Here is a 15,083-nt window from a genome sequence, read left to right on the forward strand (position 1 = left end):
TCTGCCTTGGTACCACAATGGTACCGGGCAGGGGGTCAGGGGCTCCTAGTGACCATGCCGGTACCTTGACGGTACCGGCTGAGCCCCACGTGTCCTTCGCAGAAGGGCTGATATCGACCAAAAGCGGTCGTACCGCTTCCCACAACGTTAGTACCGGTTGTGCGGAACCAGAGGATAACGGTTGGATTCGTGGACCCCTATAAAGTCTTCTTCCCCAGCTCGAATCAAGTCTTTTCTTCTCTCTCTCTCATCCATTGTTGGTGAGCTAAATCTAGAGGATCTCCCTCCCCATCCATCCAATCAAGCTCAAACTATGAGGAGTGGTGGAGGAGACCCCGATCTATAGTTCCACCAAGGACAATCCCACCTAGTCCTTCGTGGATCTTGTTGTTAGGGTTCCTATTGTGGGATCTCTTGGAGATGAGCTCCTATGGAGGCTAGCTTGGAGTTGTGCTAGCCCCATAGGGTGTTGGGAGCCTCCGGTGTTGTGGAGCTCGCCCCAATCTTATGAATGAATCGTCGACTCGACCGACCTTGATAGTGGAGAAGTGAAAGCTCCTTTGTGGGGTTTTCACGAGGAACAAGGTGAAGCCTGTGTGGCTGTTGGACCTTTGTGGTCCACACCTCCTCAATGCAGACGTACTCCATCTTGTGGGAGGAACTGCAGGAAACATATCGCGTCTCACATGCGCTACTGCTCGGTTGTTTTACTTCCTCCCTACCCGCTCATAGATTTCTTTACTTGTTGTCTTGCATAGCATCATATTAGGATCACCGTAGTTGATAAAATTGCCACCTTTACTTCCGCATTGCCTAAAACTGAAAAGCACTAAAATTGGATTAGCGACCACTCACCCCACCCCCCCCCCCCCCTCTAGTCGCGCCACGATACATTCAATAGTAGTGTCGGTAACTAAGATGGAGACTCGTGTATCCTTGAAACCACAAAATATGATATACCATGTACTTAAGAGATAAGGTCTACTCCTCCATCCCAAAATATAATACGCCTAAGGATTAGTCAAAAATCAAATCTTGCTAACTTTGATTAAATATTTAGGAAAAAATATCTACATCTATAATATCAAATGGGAACATTAAAAAATATACTTTATGGTGAATCTATAGGTATTGATTCAGTGTTGTAATTTTTCATGTTTTTGTCTATAAAACCTTGTCAAACTTAGAAAACGTTTACTTTTGACTAAACTTTAGACGTCTTATATTTTGGGATGGAGGGAGTACTATTGTTACTGCTAAACCATGTATGTTTCATGAGAACTTATTTTTGGTAAACTCTTCTATCTATGAAAGCAAAATGGTCAAATTTCTCAAAAATCTGCAATATGTAAACAACAACCAAAGAAACTGCATGCAACTCTTGTGAAGAGTATAACATCTGACTGAAATTTGAAATTACCGTGTCAACATTCTCTTTGAGCCCATAATACTCACCTTATCGCAATTAGGAAGGGGGACATCGACATTCAGAATTTCAGGAACACATTTATGGCTGCCAATCCTGAAAATTAGGAATTCTTGTCCTTTGTCTCAATAGGCTCATCAATATCCCATTTCTCCTAACCAAAAACAATAGAAACAACTTTGATTTGCTGGCAGTTAACACATATATTGAAGAATTTGTAAGCCATGTCTTACGAGGATTATTGTTATTTTATGCTTAGCAATGCATATGTTACATACAATCTTACATGTAGTAGTATTTATTCTGGCAGTACATATTTCAGTCAGTTCTACATAGTCAAGTGATGGACCATCTAATGACCGATGAGTACAACAGAATGTGTTTCCTCGTATTCAGTTAATAAACAAATGCACACATATGCAGCAAGAACACGATTAGTGTAAATAATGGGGCGACCTCACCAAAAGAAAATTGTTTGGTGGTGGTTGAAGAGAATGGGCTCTTAGGTAGATGTACAACCCTCCCGTTAGTTATGTGTCAATGCAGAACATATTTAGGTTTACTACCTCATAAAAAACAAAATAATGCCTCAAAATAAGAATACATGTAAACTCTACAAGATTGGATAAATAACTGGTGGTGCTAACTAAATTTAAAATAGTGCACTACAAAGAATATCAATTAATTGAGTTTGTTAATTCGATAAATATAAGAATACACTCAAAATCTTGAGGTGGAGAGGTCAGTTTTGCATTTTGACTTATGCCCAAGGCACAAGACAATCATTGCAGCCATACGAGCAGTACTGCATAGTTATGATAAATTATCATTCAACAATTGTAAAGTGCAAACAATGGTTACAAATGTGAACTTGGATAGTTGGATGTAGTCGATGAATCAAAGGGAAACCAAAATATTATCAGCAGACTACATATTACAAATGATGGAATAAGAGAGCAATAGTTGAGGATGCTCACACTCACAAGTTCATATATTTAGTGTTGATATATAGATAAGCAAGCTTATAGGAATGAAATTACACACCGGCAAGCAAAGGAAAATCAATTCTCATGAACATGCTTATATTATACAGTATATAAACACTTAAACACATCATTCACATACATATATAGTCTGCTTTAAAAAGATCAACTTTTGGATCTCTATCACAGTATCAATGAGGAAGGTCCAAATTTAAAAAGGCATTTTAGTTAATTCTCTTGTTACGAAAATAAATCCAGGCAGCCATAATGTGTGAATCGTGCACGTGTTCCACATCTTAATTCTCATGGTGACATTGGAAAAGAATCCAAATAGAAGTGGTGGTGAAGGATCATATTGATGTTTGAACTCCGCCTACCAACATCCTCCGAACCAATGCAGTGTATACGCAGATGAGTCAGCTCGGTAAGAGGAAGAGACGGCCATGGCAGGCCCAACAACTTAGAGCATGTCTAGCCGTGACTGTAAAAATCCAACTCGTAAAACCGCTAGTACAAGACACTAAAAACGGGTTTTACAAGCTAAAAAGTCGCGGCGCACAACAGTATCTCTAAACCCAACCCGTAAAATGGAATATTCTATTTTACGGGTTGGGTTTACAGGGTAATGCTTTGCGCCGCGACTTTTCAACCCGTAAAAATAGGATTTTAGACAGTTTCTATGAAATTTCATACACAACATGCATCTAAAGATTAAATAAAATTAAAGTTTCACGAACACAATAATCGTCATACTTTATTACAATAATGTTTCTCATAAATAAATTACAACAATTGTTCGAATTGAATAATCAAATGTTCCGCGGGAAAATAAATAATGAATGGTTCATCTCACACATACAGGAATAGGAAACAAAGGAAGATCATTGGGCGTAGGTCATCCAGCATCCACTGGTGTTCGATCATATCATTCTCGAGCCGATGATGAATATGCTCATTCTCAATCTGACGATGTGTTTCAAGGAAAGCTTAAAGCCGATCGGGGTTCCTCTCGGGTTGCACTCTGGTGCCAACATTGTCACAGAAACATGAGAAGTTTAAACCTATTTCATCCTCGATGATCATGTTGTGAAGAATCACATAACATGTCATGATGTCAACAAGGGTTTGTTTGTCCCAAAAACAATCAGGACCCGAACAATGGCAAACTAGGCTTGCAACACACCAAAAGCTCTCTCAATATCCTTGCGGGCTGACTCTTGCGCCTTGGTAAAGCATGCTTGTTTTTTTGTCATTGGGTGTCCATTTGGATTTTCTGTAATGGATTTCACTAGAGTTGCCGACTTAAATGCCATCGGTTAGATAATAACCCATGGTGTACACATTTTTCATGACTTTGTAGTTGCAAGTTGGAGAATAACCCCTAACTAGTCTTGCAAACAAAGGAGATCTATGCAACACGTTGATGTCATTGAGTGTTCCCAGCAATAAAAAAAAAGCATGCTAAATCCACAAATCCTTCGACGCCACGGCCTCAAGCACAATGGTAGGATCATGGCTTTTTCCACAGTACATTTCATGTCTTGCCTTTGGGCAATTTTTCCATGTCCAATGTATACAATAGGCTACCTAGCATACCCGGCCAACCTCTCTTTTCATTCATCTCCATGAGTCTCTTTGTATCTTGCTCGTTAGGAGCTCGGAGGTATGTCTCACCATACAACCGGATCACCATCCTAGCAAACTTACGCACAGCCTCCGTGGTTGTAGATTGGCCCATGTGAAGGTACTCGTCGGTATAGTCGGCGGGGATGCCGTAGGCGAGAACACGCATAGCAGCTGAGATCTTTTGATGTACACTAAATCCCTTGGTGCCGACCGCGTATCGGCGTTGCTTGAAATAGTTCGAGTTCATCTCGCAATCTTTCACGATTGTCTCGAACAAACTCCTATGTATTCGATATCTTCTACGGAAGAGGCGGGGAGGATAGGTCGGTACCTCGGCAAAATAATCTTGCATCAGGCTGGCGTGGCCGAGGGCGCGGTTGCGCGGGATGCAAAGGCGACCCATCGTCGACCCGGTCCTTTGATCTAGTAGCTTGGCGCGGCCCTCGAGCTCTTTAATGGCGAGGATGAGCAGCATCGTCTCCGTGCCCTCCTCGTGAAGCAGCTCGTCGAAATCCGATTCGTCCGAATCGGGGGACAACCAATCGGTCAACGAATCGACAAAATCCACCATGGTCGACTCCGCACTCATCTACGGCCGCGAAGCACAAATCAGAACTTGTCCAGCGGTGGGCGGCGGCGAAATCAAAGAACAAAGGGCGAGGAACTCACCGTCTCAGCTCGGCGGGTGTTGGAGTGCGACGACAGCGGCGAAATCCCAGGCGAGGTGCAGCGGGGTACGGCGGGCGGCGAGGCAGACCTCGGCGGGGCAAAACGGTCGGCGGAGGAGGACAGATCTAGATTCCCGCAGCGGCGGCGGGCGGAAGGGTGCCGGGTGGAGGGAAAAGGAATTGGGAAGCTCAAACTTCCGCGCCCTACCGCGCGTATAGGTCCAGGTCGTCGTTCAGTTTGGGTTGCCAGCCCATAGCAGTACAGATCCACAAGGGGATTTTCGTCCGGCCCGTTAAATTTCTTTACAGTTCTGCTCGTTTACGGGTACTATAAAATGCCGCGAATGAGCCAAAACCCGTATCTGGCGGTTCTTTTACATGTTTCGGCCTTTTACGGGCACTGCTAGACATGCTCTTAAATCGGAGCGAGCTCGTGCTGGCCTGGATGGGCTTTGAATCTCACCTGCAGGCTGCACCATAACCACAAAAAACACATTGCTACGTCGATAATTCATTGAACATGTAAGGCATAAACATTATTAGGCTCTCAACCCTGGGAGCAAGCGTTGCGAGAAGAACACAACGAACAACCTGTGCGCGTCGTGAGTGGATAGGCCGGCTTCTACAGCTGGTTGATAGTAAGAGCTTTCCATTATACTAGTAAAGGTGCATGTGCCACGCACGTATTATAATTTATAAAAAAAATATTTCTTTTTAGCAAGATTTTTACAAAGAGCCACTTTAAATTGGTGATCATATAAAAATGTGTTATAATTAGTAGTATCATCATTGAATTTCAAGTCTACTAAGATAACTGCTAATTTGCTTCTAAAATGTGTCAAAGTGACCTATATTAATCAAGAAGTAATCAATGTTAGTTCTAAAATAATAATAATAATAATAATAATAATAATAATACGATTTAAAATATGTATGAAGATACAAAACGAATATATATACACGTCCAGGAGTGTCGGATAAAATATCCTCCAAAAATATTGCATGAAGCTTAACATCCACGGACCACAAGATGACCTGCATTATTATGGATTTTTATGACACAAAATTTGATACATTCAATAAGGACAATCATTCTTAAAAAAAAAGTTTAAAATCATAAAACAAATTGAGGGCAATCATTTTTCTGAAGCTTGTATGACGGGAAAAGAGCGGCCCAAACAAATTGAGACAAATACGCTGCCCTCAGTCGTTCAACACACTGAAGCAAATCCCAATCTCTACTATATAAAAAGGAGGAACTGGTTCTGTTTCCTCCGGTCGAAGGTTTCGTCCTACATATTTCACATCTGACCATTTTGCCCTCCCACCACACCATCAAACAATGCATCAGGCAATCACCGCATCATAAATGTTGTCCACCATGAATTTCAGGAAACAATAATTACAGGGATACATGCACCATAATTTCAGGAATTACGGACCATCACCGCACCATCTGAAAAGGAAATTACACACCATGAGGAAAAACATGAATTACAGGAAAGGAAAGTAAATTACAGAAAAGGTAAACTTTGACAACGCAATTTCTCCAAAAAGTTAAAGAAATATGAGGCATTAATTGCGTGGAGATTTGCGAGGAAGGTTTAAAAGCAGAATGATATCTCTCCCTTCTCTACCTCATTTCAGCTTCGTCAGCGCCGTCTATTTTCCTCCATCCTCCACCCGATCGATCCGACGCGCCGCACCTGTTGCGGAGCAAACAGGTGCGTCTGTGAGTCGATTCCCTCTGCTGATGGTGGCGCGAGGGGACGATGCGTGCTAGATGTGGCCGAACGGGAGTTGGCAGGGGACGCGAAGGGGTGGTGTTCGTGGCCGCTCCCGTGCGTTCTACAGCGAGCGGCGATGGCGGAATACCGTTGTGGCGCGCTCCGAGTTTGCGCGAGCAAACAGCGACTAACCAAGCGATCGTCCGTATTTTCTTCGTCCAAGGTAATTGCTCTAAATCCACCCCGGCTGAGCTCATGTCATCATGGTCGAGACCGTCATGACTCCCTGGACAGCGGCAGCGATCATCCATGCTGATTCACCATAGAACCAAAATGCTTTATTGGTTCAGAATTTGTCTAGGAACAAAAGCGAATTCTAAAAGGCCCTGGGAAGCGAGAAGGTAATGTGCAGATCCAATTTTCTGCACTTCTTTGTCTACATCTTTGTGCCCATTGGTCTGGTCCTTTATAGTGAAAGTAGCATTCGGTAGCCATGCACTTGGTTTATTGAGATTGATTGGTTGTACGGACACTAGATCAGTTCAGGAATTCAACCCGTTAATTTGGTTTGGTGCTTCATCGTGTAATGCTAATCTAAAAATAAATTCAGTTGGCAGATTTGACCTGCGGGTCAATTACGAGGATTATCAAAATCAAGTTGTACTTATAATCTTAGCTATTGTATGGATGTGTGTATACGTAATTTTTATGTGTTCTTCTTCATTGCCTTTCACACATTTATCATAAACTATGGGGATCTGTATTTCTAAGATGTAGAGATTCAGTATATCTCCTCTCAGTTCAATCTTAATCCTAATGCATTATGTACCCTCGGTAGAAATCAATCAAAAACCCAGGGGGCTTAATACAATGTCATCCAATCAAGAGGGGTAGAGAAAGGTGGAGGCCGTGGAACATCGGTTGTGATCGTGTTGTCCTTCCCATGCCGGCAACTCGTGGAGAAATGAAGTGTGAAATGGTACAGTTGCCGGCATCTAACCACTCAGGTGATATGCAATATCTAGCCGACAAACCTAAGGTGGTAAAATGGCACTTTCATTTTGGTTGGATATATCTTGCAACAAACCTATGAGGAAACAATTGGTAGTTTTTAACTTCAGTTTTGGATGAAATGCTATTGTTACATATTAAACTGCCAACCGTGAAGGCTGATTGAAAACATTCTGTTGTATGGTGAGTTCCTCCTTGATCCACGCATTACTTCTGATTAAGTTTTATTTCAATGTGCAGTGTAAGAACGGTATCTAATAATGCAAAATGTGTTGTTCTATGTTGATGAACCCAAAATACTTTGCAGAGTTCACTCGAGATTAATGTTCTCTCTTGTAGTCAATGGTTAGCTTCAGTAATTTGCACAATTTCTATTGATGCCATGAATTTAATTGGTACCATCTACCTTAATAGTGTATGCAGTAGGAGGCACATATTTTTTCCCCACAAGTTAGTTGATGTCGCGAAATTTGCAATATCTTTAGCTTAAATGTCACCTAATTAAGGAGATGAAAGAGATGGCAGTATGTTTCCAGGATATGCTCAGGAAATTCAAAGTTTGATATTGCTTGCACTCGTAAAAAAAAATAGCACCACATAATTTCCAGAGTTCTTAATATGAAACTCCTTTTCCATGTCCTACTGTAGCTTTTCAAATAGAGTTGTATTGTGGTACTTTCCCATTTTAGTAGTAACAACTGTATTTTATTTCCTTCTAGGAGCACTGTATCTTCTAGATTGTCGATGTATAGGATTTGATCTTTTATTGTTGCCTCAGTCAAAATATCAAAATAAGTTGCTTCAAACTATGAAAATAGTAGGGGCTCCGGCGGGGGAAGCGACGGCGATCGGCCTTGCCTCAATGGCTTCATGTCGAGAGGGATGCCGGCCAGGAGCAGGGTGCAGTCGGGGCCGCCAGGGTGGGAGGAAGCTGGCCCGGTGGCGCTGGCCTCCTTGAGCCGTATACATGGGCGCAGGAGGAGGCGAGCTCCAGCAGCGCCGGCAACAGGAGAGCTCATGCGGTGGTGGAGCGCGTGAGGATGCTGGCCCGCCCGCGAGAGGTCGCCGGCGCCAAGGGCGGGAGGCCGCCCGCCAGCGGGAGGCTGCAGCATGGGAGTCCACCGGCGGGAGGCTGCTAGCGCAAGCGCGGGACTCCATCGACGCGAGGCTAAGATCGATCGGGGATTCAATGGCGCGTTTTCTAAATAGGAAGAGTGAAAATAAAAATAAATGTGTTCAACTACTCTTCGGACACCTAAAACGTGATAGAGGGAATAGTATTGTTTAGTTGGTTGTTATGAAAGATTATGCAGAAACACTCATGTATTCCACAATTTTAGGATTTTAAATCTGTTGATGTTACCATGAATTTGTCCAATGCAACATATAGTTAGCGCCGTTCTTTTTCCCCACTTTTTTTTATGTACTAAGGTGAAGCAGTGCAAATTTGACTGTATACTTCCTGTTGTTTTGCCTCCTGGACTAAACCTATGTAGATTTGAACCTACGTAGATTTGGTTAGTACATCACAAAATTTGACATCACTATTTGATGTTCTATCTGGTTACGTGAGATGCTAGACTTTTAAAGCGATGGCAATGCTAAATCAAGGGCAAATGAAGGGGGGTGGAGTGGAAGAAGAAGCCGCGAGACATGACATCTGCAAAGGAGAGAAAAACTGGAGAAGGAGAGAGTCGATATTCATCCATATATGAACGGGAACCATATTACTCAAACATTTATGGACTGAAATAATTGTTTACCGGTGGGTAAATTTTTTCGTTACCCGTGGCAACGCACGGGCATTTGTGCTAGTCGAAGTAAACAAAATAATCACTCTCACAGTCTCACTCGGTCACTCCCTTCATCCCTTGACCCTGCGTCTGCCACCCCCCCCCCCCCCCCCCGCCAGCTCCGTGACCGGAGACCATACGCCGCCGTGTTACTTCTCCCCACCCCGTCCCTCCTCACTGTGGCACCCGACTCCAGCTCTCCCCCATCTCGCCTCCCGTGTGACCGACGCCTCCACATCGTCGAGCTCGACGGGTGACCCGCGATCAGGAGGATCCATTCCACCACCGACCACCTCCGGCCGGAACCCCTGCTCTACGCCTCCTCCCTAGCCTGCCCCCCAGGGACTCCATCCAGGCCGGTTGATCCTCTCCAGGGACTCCATCCAGGCCGGTTGATCCTCTCCAGAGAAGGTAAAATCCTTCTTTCTTTCTTTGTTCTTTTCTCTTGCAATTGGAGGATTATCTGATTCAGCTTAGACTCAAGATTCAAGATTCAAGAATCAAGATATGCCCTGTGCTTATTATGTAGATATAATGATTGCTTTGATATTTACTGAGATGCATGGTCCATGGGATAGGGTGGAGTTAGTGCTTTTGCACATAGCAATGAACACATGCGAAATAAGATCTTTGACTCAGTTAATTGATTTAGACATAAGATAAATGTTCGTTCTGATGAATTCACAACCCTTTCTGCTCCCATGTTAGAGCATGACGTAGATGCTCTCTTAAATGGTTTTTTCCTTCTAGGACCTTCAGCTGATTTTTCTGGCACTCTGAAACGTGATCTAGTGGAAGATTTCTTGAACGAAACAATTGCTGATCCAGAAGAGCATTCATCATCAACATCTAAAGTTCAGTATGATTCAGATACTGGGATTGTGCCTACTAAGTTTGACAACAACTGGGTTATGCATGTACTACTTTTTTTTGGGTGTCTAGTCTCTAGTGTATATGTTATAATTATTGTTCCCGTTCTTATATTTGTTTTCTCTGCAAGGTGAAGGTGAGTCCCCACTCGGTCAGTCCCCACTCTCAAACTCCTCTCTATCTCTCATTACCACCCCTTCCACTGCATCTCCGCCGCCGGCGTGACACCCATCCACTGCTTCGCAGCTGCCGGAGCGAGGACGATGGTCTCCCCTGGTTCCACTCCGCTCATGAGAGGACCATGCCCTCCTCAGGATCCCCTCCGTTGAGGCTTTGAGTTTCGCCCCTATCCTACCTCCTGGCCGTTGCCGCGAAGAACGTCCCTCCCTTCCCCTGCCTTGCCCCCGCTTGCTCTCTTCAGGCCGTGCACGCATTGGAGAGATTCCTATCGCCGGCTTCCTCCTCCCGACTCAAGCGCAACAAGTGACGCCGGCGAGGGGTGCCCTGCTCCGGCAGGTTGGTTGTGCCGCGAGCCTCCCCGAGTGGCCCAAGTACATCATGCTCGATCGACCCCCTCTTCACCTCACTCGCGATTGGTATTCCTCGCCCCCTCGTGTGGATTCTGCTTGATTCAGCTCATAATATTCCATTGTTTATTATACAACTGCTAGTTCACCTGGTCGCATCCCACGATGACCTGCGGTGGAACCCCCCACTCCAGGCCTACTATCCTCCATACTGTCCTTCAGCGATTCGGTGCCATGCAGGTTGATGATCCGAAAATGGATGGTGATGGGCATGATGGGAATACTTTTGCTTGCTACTGCTCTAAATTTATTTATTTGATTGACTATATCATATGAAAAGAGTACCTATGCAATTTTGAGTTCTTCAGATTTCTCGTACATTTACTTGTATGAGTCTGATTGATTGATGATATCCTTCCAATGATTCTTTTCTTGGTTAAATTTACATCTCAATTTCTCTTTACAGGCTATGGTTGGTTGAGGAGTTAGAGGGAAAAAATCAGTGAGAGTACTTACTCTGGAGGATCTTCTCATGAAAGAAATTGCTAGACCAGACCTACCATATCTTTGTAAGTTCTGCTGCTCTTTTGAGATGACTGATGTCGAGTTTGACAAGTAATGTTTCACCCTGTTATAAACATGATGCTTGGTTGGTAGATTGTGGTACACATAGTCATAAGGAACAACATTCTATTTACTCGGAGGAACATCAGTTCTCACTCTATAGGAATCAAACACATTGCCCGCACAAATATAATTTGAATGAAATAATGTGCCACAATTTTATATTAGCCTTCAAAAGGGAAGAAATGTAATTAGTGGTTTAAGTTACCTAGACCACTAAAAATCCTGCACTCCTAGTCATCATCATGCATTGTTTCTTTCTCTTGCATGGTGTCCACATCATCTTAAAACATAAATGCATAGCAGAATTATGTATGTCAACCATTAGAAAGGACATTTAGTTAAGTTAAATAATGAAGATGACCGCGAGCACACCTACCATTTGAAGGGAGCGCCTTAAACATAACTTGTTGGCTTGAAGCTTTCTTGCTCCAGCATATCCATTGGAGTTACTGACATGTTACATATATCTTTGCCAACCAGTGTTCGATGTTGGTAAGTGGGATTGTTGTGCAGCCGATCAATATCAGGTCCACTGCATGGTATGCCCATCACCTGGCTGATGCCGGATTGTGCTATTCCAACTCTACTAAAACCTACAGTAGATGCAGAAACACAAGACATGACATGGTTTCTGTCTGATACAACAAAATTTAATTTTCATATGTCAAGTGGTACATCCATTTAGCAAGTTGAGGTATTTTACCAGCAAAAAATTACGTGTTGGATGGTTGGGGTACTTCAACATTCACAACAAGAGTTGAAGTTTTCTTTTGTAGATGGCTCATCCAGAAAGATATTCTTCTTTCTTATCTTCGGATAGTCAGGCATACCATACTTCTCCGCCTGTTTTTTATGTTCCACATTCCCACCTTGTAATATATGTTCAACACTCATGGAAATTACAGGGGTATAGGTTGCACCTGGCACACAAGAGGCTATCTACAAATAAACCTCCGCTTAGATGATTCATCAGTTTACTCTATAGGTATTCTTACCAGGTGAAACATGAACAATAGAGGATTGGGGATACATCCATAACAACGTGAGCTTCAGATTTCTTCCGGAGTCGGGCCAGCCGTTGTTTCTTGCAGTATTCTTCTTTCTTATCTTCGGATATGCTAGCATACCATCTCTGACCACTCCGTTTCTTCCGCACACAATATTTCTTCAGGTGGATGATCAATCCCCAGTGAGCTTACATGCATTCAGTTCCATCTGGCACACAATAGGAAATCATAAACCCATAAATTAGGAATAGATGATCAATAAACATAGCATGATTGTACCATTGTTATGTGTGTTGATTACATTGCTCAGAGGAGTACATTGAACTAATGGTAAGTTGGTAACGACGAAGCATGACTTTGAGGTACATGCTCAAAGTTAAAAACTAATCAGAGGTGCTTCCTTATTTTGCTGACGGGCTATACACTGTTTCTGGAGGTACTCCGCTTTCTTCTCATCAGACAATCGGGCATACCAGCTCAGTTTCTTTTCTGACTGTACAATGCTTAGTTTCTTTTCTGACTGTACACTCGAGGTATTGGCATTCTTCTCTATAGGCGTGTTCGTTAGATCTTTAAGTGGGGAGCGCTCGCCTGATGCAGACGGGGACACACGTGGCTGTATTTTCTTCATGCGCAAGAACTGTGATTTAAAAAGGTGCAATGTGAAATCATGGGGGAACAATATATTCATTCAGTAATAAACATATAAAATGAATGTGGGACAGTACAATTGCACAAAACTGAAAGTATTTTTTGAATCAAGGACAGTGCAATCGCACATCTATAAACAGTAAGAGATCAATTCATCATGTCATAAAGAAAATCTTACAATAACTGAACAACAGGGATAGATAAAATTCAAAGGAAATCTTTTAGTGGAGATTAAAATAACTTCAGTATTATATCTGGTTTCATCTCATCTCATTCATCAGTAGAAAATCAATTATTTCTTTAGGATTAGTAGCTACAGGTGCAGATTGTAAAAACTGAATAAGACAATGATATGCTGATTCTAATTTATAAGATACCGACATGCTGATTTAATACAAACATACTAAAGGTGCAACAACAGGTCGTGGTTGATCTGCCCAACTACATCAGGAGAACATGAGCAGACTTGTCTGAAGATACATCCTTTGGGTTTCGTCCAAGTATGCCATGCAAATTTTGAAGCAACCGACTTCTTTACAATTGGTAAATTCATGTTCTAGTATTATGGAGACAGTATGTAAATACTTGCAGCAACCCTGAAACTGGCTTAATGTAAATTCAAGTTAAATTTATTTGTACCCACATGTGCAGGTATCCTTGGCGGTTGTGGCACTTGTCCTTCGACGGTGGGCAACTTGCTTTCTCAACGGTGGCTGGGGCTCTGGGCAATTGCTTCGTCGATGGCCGCTGAGCACTTGCGTCCGCGAAGGTGGCTAGGGCACTTTCTTCGTCGGCGGCGGCTGGGCAGTTGCGTCCTTGGCGGAGGCTGGGGCTCCTGCGTCCTCGACGGCCAACGGACGGCGAGACGCCTGGGGCGTGTGCAGTGGAGCGGAAGGTGCGGAGGCCCAAGTGGAGGCATGGATGATGGGTCGCGGCTACACCGGCGTAGAGGATGGGCATTGGCGTGGATGCAACGCAAGGGAGAGGGTCGTCGTGGGTATGGTGCGGTTTCTAATTTAGCGAATCGTTACCTAATTATTAGTGGACGTGGGATTGGAGAGGGGATGCGCTCAACGCGTTGAGCACTAGATCTTGTGAATGTAGGGCTCAGATTGGTTGGATATGCCTCTCTCTCTCTTTTTATATTAGTGGAGATTAGAGAATCGTTACCTAATTATTAGTGGACGTGGGATTGGAGAGGGGATCCGCTCAACGCGTTGAGCACCTCAACATTGGGCAGTTTTGGATCGTTAGATCTTGTGACTGTAGGGCTCAGATTGGTTGGATCTGCCTTTCTCTCTTTTTATATTAGTGGAGATATAAGGTTACTCTTAACCGTCGACTAAGTATGTCACATTTCTTTCTCCGGGATGCTCATTGCTTTGATATTCGTCTTCCTATCTCAGAGGATTTAATTAATGTGCTCAAGCGTGAGTTGCTACTTTTGTTGTTGCATTTATTTTTTGGTTCCTGTTGTTTTGTTGGTCTCAATGTTTGCTGATAGGCTTGTGCTTTTTGCATCTTCTTGCCTTACGGTGCTCCTGATCATGTATGCAGGCATTGTGGTTCTTGCTTTCGGTGCTAGGAGTGAATTAAGTATCCCAGTACCAAAACGGAGCTTGTCTATAGAGGTTGTTGGCATAATCAAAGCAGCTGTGACCTAGAACTTAGTATAACGAATTGTACATAACTAGACAGATTGTATGCTCATATTTTTTGGGACATGATAGTAGGATAATCACTTGCCTTCATTTGTTAGTTTAGGTTCTAATTAACCTCGAGCGATGTTAGACTATAACTCAGATATTAGAACTCCAAAATAGATTCTGACCACTAAACTTATACATGGCTACACAAATTGTACGCTCATATTTTTTGGGACAAGAACTCCAAAACAGATTCTAACAACTAAACTTATACATGGTTGTCAACTATGGAGGGGCATGCATAGGAGGGAAATCTGAAGTGATGTTTGTGTCAACCCCAAGTAATGATTCAGTGGTCAGCTATTGGCTCATCAGTAACACATCAGTCGTAAACATTGATGAACAAAGTTAACTAAATATGGAATTGATTGACAGAGGAAAGTAGAGACATAAAGCGATCAGAGCACCAACTATCTTCTCTTCTTTTCAAAATATTGTTCTCCTAAAAAAAGGAACGAGCC

General features: G+C 43.1%; 1 protein-coding gene across 1 annotated transcript; it reads right to left on the reverse strand.

Annotated features, from left to right (window-relative positions):
- Positions 1-3,943: 3,943 nt before the first annotated feature.
- On the reverse strand, positions 3,944-4,606 carry LOC139831566 (uncharacterized). Its single transcript, XM_071820861.1, has one exon. It carries the CDS (start codon positions 4,604-4,606, stop codon positions 3,944-3,946), a length of 663 nt encoding a protein of 220 aa, XP_071676962.1.
- Positions 4,607-15,083: the final 10,477 nt, after the last annotated feature.

This window comes from Lolium perenne, chromosome 5 (genome assembly GCF_019359855.2).
Source record: "Lolium perenne isolate Kyuss_39 chromosome 5, Kyuss_2.0, whole genome shotgun sequence".
Classification (NCBI taxonomy): domain Eukaryota; kingdom Viridiplantae; phylum Streptophyta; class Magnoliopsida; order Poales; family Poaceae; genus Lolium; species Lolium perenne.